Below are 19579 nucleotides of genomic sequence, written 5' to 3'. Positions count from 1 at the left end.
TGAGAAATCGAAACTTTAAAAACGCGGGAAAATTCTAGTTTCGTGGTCCAGGAGGCTGAAACTTGGCATTCTTCCCGGGCTTTCCTTCTTTTCTTCCTGGAGCTTGAAAGCGCGCTCAGTCCAGCCGCACTCTCAGTTCCAGCTGCACCTTCAGTCCAGCGGCGCCTCAGTCCAGCGGCGCCCTCAGTTCAGCGGCGCCTCAGTCCAGCTGCGCCTCAGTCCAGCGGCGCCCTCGTGAATACATCATGGAGCCGGAAGCTTGCTTCTCCTTTTGGCGTGGCAACGTTGGGGAATCTTCATTCCCAAGGTAAGTACAGATTGTCTGGAAAGAACCGCGCCACGCTTATTCAACCCAAGGAACCGTCTTAGAGATCCCGGGGGCTGGGCTGGCGGCTCAGCGGTAGAGCACTCGCCTGCCATATGCCTGGCGCTGGGTTCGATCCTCAGCACCACGTTTAAAAAAGAATAAATGAAGTAGTGGTGTTGTGTACAACCAAAAAGAAATATTTTTTAAAAAACAGTTCACAGAACTCTAAAATGAAAAACTCTAAAATGAAAATCCACTGTGTGCCGGGCACGGTGATATGCTGCTGCAATCCTAGGGATTCAAGAGGCTGCGATTCAAGACTCTGGAGGTTGAGGGAAGAGGATGGCAAGTTTGAGGCCGGTCTCGGCAATGAGCGATACCCTGTATCAAAATAAAAAAAAGTAAGATCATGACTAGAAGTGGAGCTCAGTGGTAAAGCGCCCCTGGGTTCCATTCCCAGTCCTGGAGGGGAAAAAAAAATCACACTGTGGCCAGAGAAGCTTGCAAGAGAGGAGGAGGGGAGTACAGGGGATCCATGCTTTAAAAAAAAAAAAAAAAAAAATTATATATTTTTTTATTGAACTTCAAAATTATGTACCAAACCCTGCTCCTTAATAATATTTAGGTGTGACATATTAATGCTCTTTTCAGTGAATATTACTAGTGGTAAAACATTGTTTTGGTATGTTATTTATTTTTAACAACTTCTAGACATATGTAAAGGAATACAGATGCAGCCATGTCTTCAAAACGAAAAAAAAAAAAAAAGAAACAAACAAACAAAGAAAAAGAAAAGAGGGAGGGAGAGAGAGAGAAAGCACACTTACCCAATTGGTTGATCTCTATGAAAGGCTGAGCCACAATCTCAGCCCATATGTTACCCCTTTTTAAATAAACCCTGCTATATATACTTGCCTCAGCTTGCTTCTCTAATGTTATACTTCAACATGTGAGGGAGCAGGACTCCTCATCAGTAACCAGCAGTATCAAAGGAACACACTTTATGGAGGAGACCCTTATCCTCAGACCTGGCCCCCAAGTCCAATGTGCAGAAGCAAGCCTGGTTCCTCAGGCCTGGAATCAGGAGTGGACTGCCTCCTCTACTCATTTCTTTCCCCCACGTTTTAACACTTTGTTTATAGTCTTCCACATTTTCTTGTGTACACAGACTGAAGTAGTTCTAAAAAAAAAAAAATCGGATATTAACATATTTATGTTGTTAAAATAAATATGCCAATTAATGTTTAGAGAATATCCAGAATAGAAGTGTCTGTTTAGGAAAATAAATGTTATAGGTAATTGTTTTCCTATCGCAGAGCAGTAAACATCTCTCAATTATCCATCTGATTTTTATTCATAATTACATATTCATTTGTGTCCCATCTCCATAAATATTTCTGGATATAACTCATTAAAATTGAGCAAATTCACTAATTGGTGCTTTCACAACCATGTGCTTTAATTAGTATTGGTAAAATAACCAAAAGTCTTTTCACGTACTTGCAAAAAATAACTTCAAAAATCCAAATGGATCACAGCTTCCCAGTCAATATAGCTCAAGTTTCTCCTGAAAAACAAAAAACAAACAACAAACAAACAAACAAAAACCCCATATATTCTGAAAATCTTTTCATAAAGATCAACCAATTTCTCTCCATGATGTTGCACAACTTTATACAGCTACAAATGATGAAGATTCCCAGTTTTTCTACATCTTGGTAAATGCTTCGTTTTGCTAGGCTTATAGATACTTGCTAGTCTAAGGAAACAAAATGGTATCTTTGTCTTTCTATACATTTCTTTGACTACTCTGAGGCCAAGCCATCTTCTCATATTCTTATAGGTCAGTTGCAGTTCCTGTTCTGTGAATACCTCTTCATTTCTTTCTTTTCTTTTTGTACCTGGGATTGAATCCAGGAGCATTTTAGCCACTGAGCCACATCCCCGCTCTTTTTATTTTTTTTATTTTGCAACAGAGTCTCATGGAGTTCCTTGGGCCTCACTAAATTGCTGAGGCTGTCCTTGAACTCAGGATTCTCCTGTCTCTGCCTCCAAGGTTGTTGAAATTACAGGCTCCCACGCCACCATGTCCAGCTCTTTTCTTTCTATCTTTCTTTTTTTTTTTTTTTTTAATGATGGAATCCTTGGCTACCTGATTATTTCTTTCTCCTCTTTCCAAAGGGATGTTTTTCTCTTATTGGTCTATAGGCATTCTTTGTATATTCTGATACTAATCCTTTCATTTATGGGTTGTAAAAATGTAATATTCAGTCTTTTTAAAAAGTCTTTTAAAAACCCTTATTTTGAAATAATTATAGATTCACAGAGAGTTTCAAAGCTAGCAGACCCATGTACCTTTCACCCATTTTCCCCCAACAGTTACATTTTACTTTAAAGTACAGCAACAACTAGGAGATTGACATTGGTACAATGTATGTGTTCTATTGTATATTTGTATATCCATCATCACCCTAATTAAGGTGCAACACAACTCCATCAACACAAAAATCTCCCTCATGCTACCTCTGTTGGGAAAAGTATAAACGGCAGCCGTACCCCAGAGAAAAACCCCAACATGGCGCCTAACAACCTTCTCTTCCTACTTTCCCCTTTTTCTCACTGGCGCGAAAAGTTCCCACCTTGTGAACTCTCCCGCTGGCGCCAATTTTACATCTCGCTGGCGGGGAACCTTAGCCCCAATAAAAACTAATTCCTGGGCTCCGGAGCTGATATCTGGAAGAACTCGCCAATAAACGGGTGGCCTGCCATTTATCTAAGCCCTGCCATCGCCCCTTAGATCTATATAAGCACACAGCCTTTTGCAATAAAATTGGAATTCTCCTGGCAAAGTGTCTTTGCGTGGAGAATTCTTTCAACCTCCTCTGTTCATACCCACCTGCCTCTTTGTCATCACCTTTAACTTCTTGAAACCATTAATTTTTATTCTATAGGTTAGTAATTTCAAGAATGTTATATAAATAGAATAATACAGCCTGGGACCTTTTGAGATTGACTCTTTTCACTCAGGGTGTCTTTAAAATCCATCCAGTTGTTTTGTGAATCAAGAGTCTGTTCCTTTTTATTTCTGAGTGATATTCTGTGATATAGATAGACCATAGTTTATTTAACCATTCACCTGTTGTAAACATTTCATAATTTTACAATCCATTTTGAGTTAATTTTTGTTTAAGGGTTAGTTTTAATCTTTGTTTGTTTTGTGGTACTGGGGATTGAATCCAGGGCCTCATGCATGGTAGTCAAGCCCTGAGCTATATCCCTACTACTTTTTATTTTATTTTGAGACAGTCTTGCTAAGTTGCCCAAGCTGATCTTGAACTTGTGATCCTCCTTTCTCAACCTCCAAGTATCTGGTATTAGTCTTGTGCTAGTGCACCAGGTTTTGGTTTGATTTTTTTCCTGTGTACATCTAAATTGCTCTAGCACCATTTTTGAAAAGACCATTCATCCTCTATTAATTACTTTTATGTTTTTTATCAAAAATCAGTTAGCTGTCTTATGTTGGGCTATTTCTGGGTTCTCTGTTCTGTCTCATTAATCTATGTGTATTGCTTGCCAGTATCACACTCTATATATAGTGGAGCTATATAGTCAATCTTTTTTTTTTTTTTTTTTGATACTGGGTATTGAACCCAAGCTTGCTTAATCACTGAGCAACATTTCCAGCCCCTCCCCTCTTTTATTTTATTTAGAGACAGGGTCTCCCTGAGTTGCTTAGGGTGACTTTAAACTCTTGATCCTCCTGCCTCAGCCTTCTGAGCCACCGGGATTACAGGCTTGTGCCATTGGCTATATAGTAATTTTAATATGAGATAGAGTGATTCCTTATACTTTATTCTTTTTTTTAAGAAAAATGTTCTAGAATCATTCTTCTGTGTACTATTCCTTCAAAAAAATTTTTTTTAGTTGTAGATGGACATAATACCTTAACATCTTTATTTATTTATATATTTATTTTTATGAGATTGAGGATCAAACCCAGTGCCTCACATTGTGCTCTACCACTAAGCTAAAATCTCAATCCCACTTTATTCTCCTTTTAAAAAATATCATGTTAGCTATTGTGTTAGTTTCCATGCCTTCTCATAAAAAAATTTAGAATAATTTTGTCTATATGTAAAAAAAAAAGTCTTCCAGGGATTCTGATAAAAATTGTGTCAAGTCTACATGTCAATTTGAGGGACAATTGACAGCTTTACTATGTGGTTCCGTTGAAGCAGGCGAGAGACCACCCCCCCACTCAGGAGACCCTTACCATAATTAAGCAGAAACCCCATTATATTTGTAACATGGAAGTTCCTCTTCTTCAAAAAGCTTTCTATCAGCAAAAACTTCTGCAGAAGGGCGTTGTAGTTGGTAGTTTCCTCTTTTTATTATTATTATTATTAATGTCAGGTTTGCAGAGGAAAAAAAAAGAAAAACTTTTGAAACCTCTATTTAGAGGATGGAATGAAACATGATTGTCATATGAACCTGCTAGCTGCCCCCTACCAAACTGGGTATAAAATTCAAAGAATTTCTATACTCATTGTTCAGAGGAAGAATTCTTAGGCAAGAGCCACCTCTGAATCCTGTAGTCAATAATCCTGCTTCTTGCAAATTCCTCAGAGTGTACAGCCTCTTCTGTCCTACTTTACCATCTTAAGCTCCCTTGATGATCTAAACTATCGCACATAGTAGTTGCTTATTTACTTTCTACCTCCCCTAAACAGCAAGCTCTCAATAGCAAGGACCACATTTGCTTTGTTCACCACTGTGTTCTCTGGATTTAGCACAGTGCCAGGTAAATGATAGATGTCCAATTAATATTTGTTGAGTAAATGATTTATGATTATAATTTATGATTAATAATAATTTCACAGTTGAGAAGTTGAGAAATGACCAATTGACATGCCTATGCTTGGCAAAATGAAATGTGGCCTTTGAAATATATAATTATAAATGTGACAACATTTCTCCAAAATTTGGAGAAATGGTAGATAAAAACAATGCAAAATTCTGTTCATTTGATGATTATAATTCATAAAAATGTAATATTATTAAAAACCACAGAAGAAAGGGAAATACAAGTAAAAGGATTATTGTCATAATATTTGTGAAAATTTTAAAGTCCAGGATAAGACTGAATTTTGTAGCTTGCCATATTTTTATGTGGCCAATGATATATATTTAATAATGTAATTATTATAGGATTTTGAAAATAAAAAATTATCTCCAGTAAACCCAATGGAACCAGGTACTTCATAAAATTTTGATAACTATTGTGATGTTTTACTGTTATTGATTGAACTCTGTCATTGAGTTCTCAATCTTTTATTACACTAGTTTTGTTTCTCTGCATATTTTTTAAAACCATATCTGGTTGGGCACAGTGGCAAACATCTGTAATCCCAATAACTCAGGAGGCTGAGGCTGGAGTGTCTCAAGTTCGAGGCCAGCCTCAGCAACTTGTGAGGCCCTAAGCAATTTAGTGAGACCCTGTCTCAAAATAAAAGATAAAAAGGGCTGGGGATGTAGCTCACTGGTAAAGCACCTTGGGTTCAATTCCTAGTACCAAAAACAACAAAAACTAAAAACAAAAACAAACAAAAAATACATATTTTTTTGTGTGTATACATATACATATATATCTATATATCCAAAAACATATTAAGAGAAAAATATTTTTCCCACTTCCTTAATATATATCTGGATGGGACAAAATCTCTCTTATTATTTTATTGAAGAACTTTACCAGAGTTTCCCATTAATTTATTTTCCTTTTTTTTGGCTTATTATTATTATTAATAATAATAACTTTAAATTCTGATTTGTTATATATGACAACAGAATGTATTACAATCCATATTACATATATAGAGCCTAATTTTTCATATCTCTGGTTGTTTACAAAATATATTCCACCATTTGTGTCTTCATACATGTACTTTGGATAATCATTTCCATCACATTTCATCATCATTTCTAACCTCCTGCCCCCTCCCTTCCCCTCTAACCCCTTTGCCCTATCTAAAGTTGGTCTTTTCCTCCCATGCTCCCCCTCCCTACTCCACTATGAAACAGCTTGATACTGGTTGTTTTAATGAATCATAATAATAGCCATTATTTATTATCAGGTGGTTATATGTGCCCAATACTGTTAAAACACTTCATGAATTAGATTTCTTTTTAAAGTCATGTTTGTTGAGATATAGTTTATATATGGTACAATTTGCCCTATTTAGTTTTATAGTTATATGAACTTTGATAACAAATATAAAATTGACAACATATAAATATGGATAGATAGTACTACAGTGAAGATACAGAATATGTTACCTTGTTCTCCTTTACTCCTTTCTTTTTTTTAACAAATAGAGAAATTAATTTTAATATATTTTCATTTAACCCAATGGATTACCAACATAATTTACAAAGAAAATAATTGTTAGATATTTCATGTTCATTTTCTTTGTCCTAGTAATTCTTTGGAATCTAATGTCTACTTAACACATATCACGCCTCAATTCAGACTAGACACATTTCAAATACTCAGTGGCCTCCTGTAACCAGTGGCTGCCATATTGGTTCCTTTCTCCATCTTTCACCTATTGGTGAGACATATGCTATAGGCTGCATGATAAGTCCCTTTGTTATGTGGTTTCTTTTTTTTTTTTTTTGTTATGTGGTTTCTTGTTGAGTTCTATCAGAAAGGAACACCAAAGAGATGAGCTTAGAAGATACAAGAGTAGAATGAGGTGTTTTACTCCTCCCTATAAGACTCTATTAGACTGTGATTTGGTTTCTACATGCTTTTGGTGGGAATAACTTCAGTTGGGTCACCTTCTCCTACAAATTTTTCATAATGGCTCTCTTCTTTCACCTCCTACCTCTCCAAGTTTACGGAAGGAAAGGTGCTTCACAAAATTTGTTAGTTTCCCTCAACCTTGCCCTTACCTTTATAAATACCTTATTAAATAATTTTTACTCTGATTGATCTTTTTCATCCTTGAATCTTGAATGATATTTTATATATATAAAATATATAAATGTATAAAAATGCTAACATTTTTAAAGAAAATATAATAATAAATATATGTAAATATAATAATAAATTATTTGCACCTTCAATGCCACCTCTGGTATCTGGGCCATCATCTCTCGTGTCATTTATTGTCAAATCCTTATTACTGGTTTGCCCTCTTGAATTGGTTTTCTACTCTGAATTAATAAAGTGTCTGCCCCATTAAAAATTATGATACAGTAAAATTAACATTTCTAGATGTATAGTTCCATGTGCCATCCCTTTGTAATCACACCTTCCCCCTTCCCTTAGCCCATGGCAACCATGGATCTGTTCTTCATCTGTAACATGTCTTCGTAAATATATTTTTAGTTGTTGATAGACCTTTATTTTATTCAGTTATTTATGTGCACTGCTGAGACTCAAACCCAGTACCTCAAACATGCCAGGCAAGTGCACTACCACTGAGCTACAACCCCAGCCCCTGTAATACCCCTCTTAATGGCTACCTTTTTGTGTTACTCTCCCTTCTTTAAAAATCCTTCCTTAGCTTTTCACTGCTAAGAGCGTTGTCCCTTTTCTTTTCGAAATATTTTCTTAGTTTTCAGTGGACATTTATTTATTTATTTATATGCAGTGCTAAGAATTGAACCCACACATGCTACGCAAGTGCTCTACCAGTGAGCCACAACCCCAGCCCACAGTGTCCCTTTTCTAACTTTGAGCTTCCTCTTTTCACTATTTCTTTTCTCACCTAACATCATTCATCACTCTGAAGTTCTGGTCAGACTGAACATCTCTTTGCTGTTTTTTTTTTTTATTGAGCATTTAATTTTTTTTTAATTTTAATTTTTTGGTACTGGGGATTGGCTCTGTGTCACTCAGCAACATCCTCAGCCCTCTTTATTTTTTGAGGCAGGGTCTTGCTAAGTTGCTGAGGCTGGCCCCCAACTTGCAATCCTCCTGACTCATCCTCCCCAGTCAGTGGGATTACAGGCATATACCATGATGCCGGGTCTCTTTAACTGCTTTAAAACACTATTTTCTTTCTTATTTTTAATATTTATTTTTTAGGTGGACACAATATCTTTATTTTTTATTTTTATGTGTTGTTGAGGATCGAACCCAGCGCCCTGCGCATGCCAGGCGAGCGCGCTACCGCTTGAGCCACATCCCCAGCCCTAATACACTATTTTCTTTGCTGGTTTCAGGACTTCCCACATTTCACTCTGATATTAAAGCTTTGGTTAATTTGGATCTTAGCTTGAGTGCTCCTTCAACCAGGAGGCCTTCTTTATTCATAATAGATTGATTGTTAATATTTGATGCCTTGTTTTTCAGAGTACTATCCAAACATTGATCAATTATTTTATTCAAGCATATTTCCTCGAAAACCATAAGCTGCAAGAAGCAGGGGCTCTGCCCTTTCTTGATTTGCCACTGAATCTCTAGCTCCCAGTACCTAGCAGGAACTTGACAAACATTTTTGAATAAATGAGTGAATGTATTTTGTGTGTACTACTCAATTTACTTTTTTATTAACATGAGATGCATGTTTTAATGGTTTTCAGTTGCAGAACAAACAAAGAGAAACATAATTCATCTCTGGCAGAGGATTTATCTCACCCAGACTTAGTCCTCAACATAGGAAAAGTGACTCTTGGTGAAAAATACAGAGACGAGATGCAGAAAACTGGGAAAATGCAAGAGAAAGTGAACATGCTACAGGCTGCATGTGCTTTATTAAACTCAGGAGGAGGAGTGATTCAGATGGAAATGGCAAACAAAGATGAACAGCCAGTGGAGATCGGACTGGACTTGGAAGAGGCGCTGAGAGAGCTTATTCAATCTTCAGATTTGCAGACTTTCTTCGAATTCAAGTACCAAGGAAAGTGTTTTTATATTTTTGTTAAATCTTGGAGCAGTGCCCCTTCACCTGAAGACAGTTCCCCGAAGCCTCGCATTTGCAGCCTGAGCTCCTCACTGCGCCGTAGATCTGGCACTTCTGTGATCCTCATGAAGTCAAGAGAGGCGTTTGATTTCCTAGTAACCAAGAAAAAGAGTGTAAAATGTAGTCTGAGTTATGAAGGATCTTCACAGAGTAAAATTCCCAGAGCTGTACATCAGAACATTTCTGAATCAAATCTTGCTTTCCAAGTGTTCCAAAGCAACAGACTTGAATATGATGACATCCTACCTTTTCCTGAGTCTCAATCTGTAGAGTTTAAGCACATTACAGAAAACATACAAAAAAATGTAAAAAGACTAATTCCAAAGTACATCCCTGCATTTGCAAACAGTGGTGGAGGCTATCTTTTTGTTGGGGTGGAGGATCAAAGTAGGAAAGTCCTAGGATGTGCAAAAGACCAGGTTGATTGTGCATCTTTGGAGACAGCCATAGCAGATGCAGTTTCAAAGCTGCCCATCGTCCATTTCTGCTCTTCTGAAACGCAGTTGTCTTATAGGACCAAAGTCATAGAGGTGTTTCGTGGGGAAGACTTGTACAGTTATTGCTTTGCAATTAAAGTGGAACCATTCTGTTGTGTGGTGTTCTCAGAAGCTCCCATTTCATGGATGGTGAATGATAGGAAAACCATCTACAGACTGACGGCTGAGAAATGGGTAGACATGATGATGTACTCTCCTGGTTCATGGATGGTGAATGATAGGAAAAACATCTACAGCCCGACAACTGAGAAATGGGTAGACATGACGGATCCAGGTAAGGGGCAGAAAGTTCCTCCTTCCCTGTCCTTTCTGTCTCTTGGGCAACTCCATATTACAGTTTTCCTTTGTTTCCTGTTACTCTGGAAATCTTACTAAGTGTTTTGATTCTCCAAGTACCTTGCTTTCCATACAAGAGAAAGTTTTGTTGGGTAGATCAGAAACCTAAATGAGTTGTCAAATGGTGAAAATTTTCCACATTAGAAGTTGAAAAGAAAAATATTTGGGAATGGTTGCCCTTGAAGTGATGTTCTAGAACTGGCTTTTATTGGCTCTAAGGTAAATTTTTAAATTTTCAGAGCTGGCTGTTAAACACTGTCATTATGAGTAGTTGTTATTTTTATTTTTGGCCAGGAATTGAACTCAGGGCATTTGACCACTGAGAGACCTCCCCAGCCCTATCTTGTATTTTATTTAGAGACAGAGTCTCACTTAGTTGCTTAGGGCTTCACTATTGCTGAGGCTGGCTTTGAACTCACAATCCTCCTGTCTCAACCTCCTGAGCTGGGAATACAGGTGTGCACCACCACGCCTGGCTAAGTTTTTGTTTTTGTTTTGTTTGTGGTGGTGCTGGGGATTGAACCCAGGGCCTTACACATGCTAGGTAAGCACTCTACTAACTGGGCTACATCTCTAGCCCCTAGGCGTGGTTAAGTTTTAATATATGATTGCAATTAAATAATGTATATTACAAACAACTGTACTAATACAAACTCACCCCTTCATAATTATTTACTAAATTTTACTATCATCTATGCTTGTGTGGTCGTTTATATCTACTGTGTCTGTGTGGTGGAAATACTATAAAATGGAATGCTACTATGCATTTCTTTCTTTTTTAAAAATATCTGTTTACTTGTCAATGGACCTTTATTTTATTTATTATTTTGTATGTGTTACTCAGAAGCCAACCCAGTGCCTCACATATGCTAAGCACTCTACCACTAAGCCACAATACCAGCCCTGTTACTGTGCGTTTCTTCCCAACTCTGCATTTAATGACATTATATGGATGGTTTGAAATTGTCCATGGTGGGAATATTTACAACCACAGAAACAAGCAGTTGGCTGCAAATGAAAAAATCTTTTCTCAACTAGACCTGGTTATTAGACTTTTACTAGCATAGTGCCTTTTCCTTGGATTGGCCACTTGAAATATTTAAAATCCTTTGGATTGAAGTTTGCTGTAACCTCATAATAGTACCTCTGCCTAAATTAAGATGCCTTCTGTGTCTTGATCCTTGGAGACCTTAGTGACTTTGCAGTTCAGGAAAACCTGAAAGTAGCTCAGGGTGATGAAGGCCTTCCCAATGCCAGGTCTGTCCTCAGTACCCTCACATTTTTCCTGATCTGCTTGTGCTCTAAATAATATGTCTTTACCTCCACTCATCCTCATGCACCCACTATGCACAAGCCATAACCTGATCTACTACTCTGCTTCTAACAATTTTCCTTACTTGGCATTACTATTGCTTCCTAAGCTTGTTTGCATATTTTTCTTATCATTCTATAATTTGGTGGATTAATGGGATATCTCAGTCTTTCTAGAATGATTGAGAATTTGCCAAGCCTGGAGAGACACAGAGAATCATATAAAATCTGGGACACAGTCTTTTGTGTGACATAAATAGCTTGTTGGATTTCCATCTCCAAAACAAGTGGAAGAACTTAATAATACAGTTCCTAATGCCCTTTGATTTTATACCTTATACCTTTAGGAATAAACATAGGTGTCTGTCTGTCATTGAGATTTTTACATGAGTTTCTTGTTCCTGATATTTTCAATGGAAGTCTTTTTGCTTCACACTAGTACTCCAGATAGGTAGAAGTAAACATTCATAAACACAACTCCCATGGTCTTGGAAAGTTTATGTAAAAATAAATTGAGCTTATTTTAACTACTTAAAAATCGATTTAAATGGGGTTAGGGTTATGACTCAGTGGTAGAGTGCTTGCTTCGCATGTGCAAGGACCTGGGTTGGATCCTTGGCACCACATAAAAATAAATAAATAAATACTTATAAAAAATTTATACAAAAAATAAATTTAAAGAAATGATTTGTACCCATATATCTCCTCAGTAAGCTGAGAGTAATGTCATGGTTCAACCTGAAAAATAGTAGTGATTTAAGTGAGTGAATGAGAATGTGGCTAGTGAATTTCACCTAAGCATTTGCTGTTAGGGGCTGGTTGGAATTCTAAAATGTGATATTCCTTGTGCTCTATGCTGCGGGGGATATAAGGTAAGGAAAAGTTTATGCTTCTAAGGGCCTTCATTCATTCATTCATTCTTTCCTCACATTTTTATTGGTGCATTATCGTTAATTCATTTTTTCATTCATTAATTTGAGAAATATTTATACTAGAAATATCTACACAGATCCAAAGCAGACATAGTTCCTGACCTTCATGCAGCTTAGTCTATCAAAGAAGATAATCATTTAATCAGTCCCTAAACTAATAAAATATCATTAGAGTTGTTATAATGACTACTAGAGGAAAATACATGGAACTATAGAATATTTAACAGAGATGAGAGTTGGGTGCAGGGAAGGTGGTGAAGGATAGAGGGGTGATGTAACACAGATGTGGGGACTAAAACACAGATGTGGGGACTAAAAGTATGTCTTATGTATCATGAGAGACATATGAACATAATGCTATCCTGATCGAGAATGAAGAATGATATTGAATGGAGAGATACAAACTTCCAAATAATGGCTCTTCAGTGGGAGATTTTGGCCATGTTAATACACAATAAAACTCTGTCTAGACACGTGAGTGGGGAGTTGTGTCTATCATGTCTCAAGTCACACCACCAAGAAAATTATATATACCACCCAATGGTAAGGTCTCTTTCGGTCATGAGGGGATGAACTGAAATCTCAGAATAACATGAGTTTTCTTTCTTTGTGAAGATCTTCTGTGTTTGTCCAAAGACTTTGAATCTCAGCTGAACCTATCTAGTGCACCTCCTCTCAGCAGACCTGTGTACTCCAAGAAAGGCCTGGAACATAAAGAGGATCTCCAGAGAATCTTATTTTCAGGTAGTAACTATGGTTTGACTACTTGACACCAGTCAGTTTTTATGTTATGATAAAGGGAGACAGGTTGTCATGTTTGTGTTTTGAAAACTGCAAATTCTTATGTCCAAAGTGATTGTTTCAAGCTTATAGGTGATAGGTGATTTACTCCCCCACCCCAGTGCTGGGGATCAAACCCAGGGCCTTGCACATACTAGGCAAGCAACCTATACCTAGGTTACATCCTCAGCCCTGGTGAGAGGTGGTTTGGAAGTGAACCCTCACTGACCTCATAGACTAAGGCAGCACAGCACGTAGAATCCAGGATTATTATTTCCAGTTATGAAACTTCCTAGGACAATTGACAAACAATGTCTTTTCTTATTTTCGACTTCATTTGTTTTTCAAAGCTCCATTCCAAACATATCCTTCAGTTACTCCATTTTATACAATGAGCAAAACAATTACCAAAGGAATAGGAGCAACTGCATTTAAAATAACCACTACAAATCTTTTATTTATTTATTTATTTATTTATTTATTTATTTATTTATATGTGGTGCCGAGGATCAAACCCAGGGCCTCCTACATGCCAGGCAAGAGTTCTACCACTGAGCCACAACTCCATCCCTACAAATCTTGATTCTCATATATACTTTCATATCATCTCGACAGGATGAAAAACAATATCATCTTCCCTTCTTTGGAACACATGATTATTGAAATAAGTTTGAAACCCTAAAGTGCAAATTTATGCTCACCTCTCATAATTGTTCCTGTTGCCTGAAGCAAAGGGAAACTTTTGTGATAGACAGAGCCCCACCATGATAGTAAGGGACAGAAACAAGGGTTCTGCTTCAGGAGGTACCGAAGGGCCTAGCCTGAGGGTCTTCCAGCCCGGAACTGCAAGAAATTCCCTGCTCAACAAAGGTTTTGCATCGGGGCAGGGCCTGGTGGCCGAGGCTTGTAGGTTCTGGAGGCTAAGATAGGAGGATCTTGAGTTCAAAGCCAGCCTCAGCAATGGCAAAACTGCTAACACAGTGAGACCCTGTCTCTAAATAAAATACAAAATAGAGCTAGAGGACTGGGGCTGTGACTCAGTGGTATAGTGATCGCCTGGCACGTGAGAGGGACTGGTTTTGATCCACAGCACCACATAAAAATAAAATCAAGGTATTCTGTCCACCTACAACTAAAAAAATACATACTTTAAAAAAACAGAGCTGGTGATGTGGCTCAGTGGTCAAGTGCCCCTGAGTTCAATCCCTGGTACCAAAAATAAATAAATAAATAAATAAATAAATAATAATAATAAAATAAATAAAGGTAGGTTTTACATGATTCCATCTTCTCTACAAACGTAGTGTTAAAGAGATGGACCTTTATTTTATTCATTTTTTTAATATGTGGTGCTGAGAATTGAATCCAGTGCCTCACATATGCTAGGCAAGTGCTCTACCACTGAGCCACAACCCCAGCCCTCTGAGTTTCCTTTTATAGGAGAGGAATCAGTGTCTTACAAAGGTTAGAGAATTTTTCAAGACATTGAAATAATAGACACATGGATTTAGATGAGGTATGTTAGATATTCCAAGGCATCTTTTTCCTTGTAATATAATAATATTCACAAAAATATTTTAAAATCTGTCATTAACCATCATCATCATAATCAACCAGTTAATTATGATTAAATATAATTAATAATTACCATAAATATATATATATTTTTGTCTCCCAAATTATCATTCTTTCTATGTGTAGTGCCACGAGAAAATTTGCGATACACTCCTGAATCCGTCTGGAAGGAGCTGTTCTCACAGCATGAAGGACTGAAGGCGTTAATAAGTCAGCAAATGCATCCTTTCTCCCAGGGAATTCTGATCTTCTCTAGAAGCTGGGCTGTGGACCTGGACTTGCAAGAGAAACAGGAAGTCATCTGTGATGCTCTGCTGATTGCTCTGAACAGCCCCCCGATCCTCTACACTGTTCTCAGGGATCAGGATGCAGAGGGCCAGGCCTACTGCACCCGGACTGCATTTACTTTGAAGCAGAAGCTGGTAAACATGGGTGGCTACATTGGGAAAGTGTGTGTCATGACCAAGGTTCTCTACCTGAGTCCCAGGAGCAAACCAGAGACCACAGAGGGGTTGGGCTGTGTGGTAGATTATCCTTTGTCCTATTACCTTAGAGACACTCAGCAAATGGAAGCCTTGCTGCAGGCTCTTGTGATTGTCCTGCTTGGCTTCAGATCTTTCTTGAGTGACCAGCTTGGCTGTGAGATTTTAAATCTGCTCACAGTCCAACAGTATGAGATATTATCAACAAACCTCCGTAAGAACAGACACTGGTTTGTCCATGGCTTGCCTGGCTCCGGGAAGACAGTCATGGCCATGAAAATCATGGAGAAGATCAGGAATATGTTTCACTGTGAGAAAAATAATATTCTCTACATTTGTGAAAACCAGCCTTTGAAGAACTTTATCGGGTAAGCAGTTAGATCTTATACCTATATGTGTTATTTAATCAGGAGTTATTTTTCTGATAAGCCACTTTGTTCCTTGAGAAATTATTTGTGACAGTAGTACTATATTCAGAGGAACACAAAAGAGTGATTTTTCTCCTTCACAAAATGAAGAAAACTGAGTGTGTCATTTTCGTTATTACAGGAGTAAACAGATCTGTGAGGCAGTGACCCGGAAAACCTTCATGAAGAGGGAGGACTTTGAAGATATTCAACACATCATTGTGGATGAAGCTCAGAATTTCCGCAAAGAAGATGGGGACTGGTATGGGAAGGCAATTGCCATCACTCAGAGGGAAAAGGAACATCCAGGAAATCTCTGGATCTTTCTGGACTATTTTCAGACCAGCTACTTGGATGTTAGTGGTCTCCCTCCTCTTTCATCCCAGTATCCAAGAGAAGAGCTCACAAGAGTGGTCCGCAATGCAGATCAAATAGCCCTATACCTAAAAAAACTGATGAAGAACATTAAAAAGAATCCACCACCTAACATCCCCCGTAGATCCTTGGAGATGCTTCCTGAAGCTGAATGGGTTCGGGATGTTCAGGGAATCTTAAAGATTCAGGAAAATTTGACTCAGACTCAAATTGTGAACTTTGTGGCAGACACCTGCAAGGGGCTGTTTGAAAAGGGATATACGTTCAAAGATATTGCTGTGCTTGTTAGTACCACAGAAGAAGTTGGTGACTACAAGTATGACCTCCTAAGAGCGATGAGGAAGAAAAGGATGGTGCAGTTCTGCGATGCAAGTGGCGTATTGAGTGATCGCATCGTGTTGGACAGTGTCCGTCGGTTCTCAGGCCTGGAAAGGAACATTGTTTTTGGGATCCATTCAAAAACAGCCGAGCCTCCTATCTTAAACAATATTCTGGCCTGTCTGGCTTCCAGGGCAAAGCAACAGCTCTATATTCTGTTTTGTGATACCTTTTATGAAGAACCTCAACCTGAAATGGGTTAAGACAACTGCTCTGGAGATATCTGTGTCTGTTTGGTTTTGCAGAAACTTTTCTCTTTGGTTCACAGTTCAGATTAGGGCAGAGTTAAGAGTTGGGAACTGCTCCTGTCCTGCTTACTCCTTTCAGAGATTATTCCCCGAACTCTTTCCAAAGACTGTGGTTTCCTCCAGTTCCATTCTTCCTGTTAGATAAGTGATAGCATTCAAGGGAACTTTAGCTGCCCTGCAGGGTAGACCATTGTCCTGGACTTAGGGTGAAAACCATGAAAACAAGAAACAGCTCCTCTAGCCTATCTTTCTTTAAAGTCTAGACTTTTTCATTGTGACTACACATAGTTTTTGTTTTTTAAACATTTATCCAATTACCACTTGTTTTCTGAAGAAGGATAGTCTGTTAAAAAGTCACTTGTTCATTGTGGAAGCATAATTTGTTTCTTGAATTATTTTTTTAATATGATCATTTATTTATCTTTTGGTTCTGGTGATTAACCCCAGGGGCACTCTACCACTGAGCTCCATCCTCAGCCCTTTTTATTTGGACACAGGGTCCGGCTAAGTTGTGCAGGGCAGCCTCAAACTTATAATCACACTTCTTCAGCCTCCCAAGTTGCAGATTACAGATGTGAGCCATTGCATCTGTCCTTCAATCCTGGGTTCCTCTAACTTCAACAAAATAGGACAAATCAGCAAAATAGGGAGGAAAATATTGCTTCTTTCTTTCTGAGTAATCAGATATAACTCAGGCCCATCTCACAGATCCTGCTTCATCCCTGGGGTCATCCATTTCTCCACAAAGTCCTGCTTCCTTCATGGAGAATGGTAATAGAAACCAAAATCTGGACATTGCCTATGCTGGTTGCTACTTGTTAGCTTACTTTGTTGTTGCTGGCTTTTGCCACTGTCACTGTATGTGGCTGCACTGTCCAACCTAGCATATACCGACCACATGTAGCAGATGATTCCTTGCAGTGTGGCTGGTCCAAATGGAGATGTGTAAATATGCATGCAAACTGGATTCAAAAATTTGGTATGAAGAATGAAAATATCCCCTTCATCATCCTTTCATAATGATTATATGTTCAAATGATCATATTTTGGAAGTGTTGAGTTAAATAAGAAATAGTATCAAAAGCAATTGTGCCTGCTTAGCTTCTAACTTTTTTTAATGCAGAAAATTTTAAACTGCATATGTAGCTTGCATTATATTTCTGTTGAGCAGCACTAGTGTGTGCATTGTTAAAAATGAGACTTTTCAATGCTCGACTAGAGCAGAGGACTCAGTAGGGTGGAGGGAGAATAGGACTTTGCCCTTCAAGGTACATAATGTCTAGTTATTTTTAGTTGTCACAACTTAAGGGGAGTGTTAATGGTACCTAACGGGTAAAGGCAGGCATTCTGATAAACACCCTACAATGTACGGGATAGCACCCTACAACAAAAATTTCCCAGCCCAAAGTATCAAAAGGGCTGAGTTTGGCAAATCCTGATGTGCCTAGTTCCGTCCCTTAAATAAGTATTCCAGGTTGGAGTTCTTCCCTTGTGATACTTGAGGCCTGAAGGACTGAGGCATCCTGTTTTGTATTGCTAGTGAGTTGGTATTTGGAATGAAGAGTCCTGGGAGATCCTGTGACCCCAGTGGGGATTCTACCTTTCTCAGATGCTGAAGTAATATAGTTGCAAAAGATTTTTATTCCTTATGAAGTGTAGGCAATGCCAAGGTGAAATAAAGGAAGTGGTGTCCTTGAATAATAGCTTATCTTTAGAGGCTTAGTGTTTCTTAAACTCTGTGGAAGTATACTGATCCATTGCAACATATTGCTAAGTGCTTATATAAATCTAGTAGTGGGGGTTTCCAAGGTTCTCAGGGGAATATAACAAATTCATATCTAAACGGTTTTATTCTTTAAATAAGCTAACTCTTTAAGAAACACTCCAGGCATGGAGAAAATAAGAATGTATAAACTAAATGGTCATTCCCAAGATATGAGTCTCTAAAACTTGCACAAACATATTAAATGCATTGGTTAGTCTGATGAATCTCTTCAGAACTCTGAATCTCATGATGCTTTCCGGTTATAAAAAACAAAAACATACAATTGCAAAACTCTTTACTGAACAGTAAAATCAGAGTAGAATAAAAAAACATGAAAATTAATATGAAAATAAATAGTAAAGTTTAAACAATATTTATTCCCTCAAAATTTAAGCCATTCATCGCTCTAGAAACATTTTGGTTGAGATATAGGAACATGTGCTTCCAGGAATGTAATCCCAGTGCTGATAAAGAAGACATCTAAATTAACTTTTACCTGGCAATGAATAGTACTTAAGAATTTAGGAATCCTTTCTCTACTAAGACTTGGAGTGAAGATTTGGAAGGCTCTGTTGTTATGTAGTAAAAGTAAATAGGAAAGAATCAAATGTGGTGCTTCTAATTAAGGAATTGCCTTTGTGAAAATTGCTCTATTAATTCAAGGAATTCAAAATGGTGATTTTCTCTGTGATGTTCCAAAGTGTGAATAAAGATGCAAGGAAGACATTTTCAGGACTTTTGGATTGCTTTGGAATTTCCAAAACAGCTCCACATAGCTAGGAGGTCAGATGGGTGCATTAAATATGGCAATAGGAGACCCTAATCATGGCTTTCTACTGAGCTGAACTATGATGAATATGACTACCATCGGTTTACATGGGGTTTTGATCACCTAGAAAAAATGGCCAATACCTGGGCTTACAGAGATAATCTTATTCCATCAGGGTGATTTTTTAAGCTGTCCAATCTCTCTGATGAAATATTTTGAGGCCCCAGTGATATGTTACAGAACGGGATGGGTGACCTCTAGCATCTGTCACCCAGAATCACTTAGTCCCCTCAGCTGAAGACCTGGGGAGGGTGCAGAGAGGAGACCTGAAGGCAGTTCTGCTTTCAAGCAGCAGGGAAGAAACACAAGCGCTGATCTCCTCCAGACCTGGAGATGGCAGCAAACCTCCGTCTCCCACCGGGACAGCGACACCAGGTAGACACTG

General features: G+C 38.1%; 1 protein-coding gene across 1 annotated transcript; it reads left to right on the top strand.

Annotated features, from left to right (window-relative positions):
- Positions 1 to 154: 154 nt before the first annotated feature.
- LOC144376105 (schlafen family member 13-like) lies at positions 155 to 19091 on the top strand. The gene is made up of 5 exons (XM_078042453.1): positions 155 to 307; positions 8900 to 10050; positions 12971 to 13099; positions 14837 to 15560; positions 15742 to 19091. Exons 1-5 carry the CDS (start codon positions 246 to 248, stop codon positions 16553 to 16555), a joined length of 2880 nt encoding a protein of 959 aa, XP_077898579.1. The 5' UTR covers positions 155 to 245; the 3' UTR covers positions 16556 to 19091.
- Positions 19092 to 19579: the final 488 nt, after the last annotated feature.

Source organism: Ictidomys tridecemlineatus, chromosome 3, assembly GCF_052094955.1.
Source record: "Ictidomys tridecemlineatus isolate mIctTri1 chromosome 3, mIctTri1.hap1, whole genome shotgun sequence".
NCBI lineage: Eukaryota > Metazoa > Chordata > Mammalia > Rodentia > Sciuridae > Ictidomys > Ictidomys tridecemlineatus.
The sequence above is the reverse complement of the archived record's forward strand: the minus strand, read 5'-3'. Positions and strand labels throughout refer to the sequence as shown.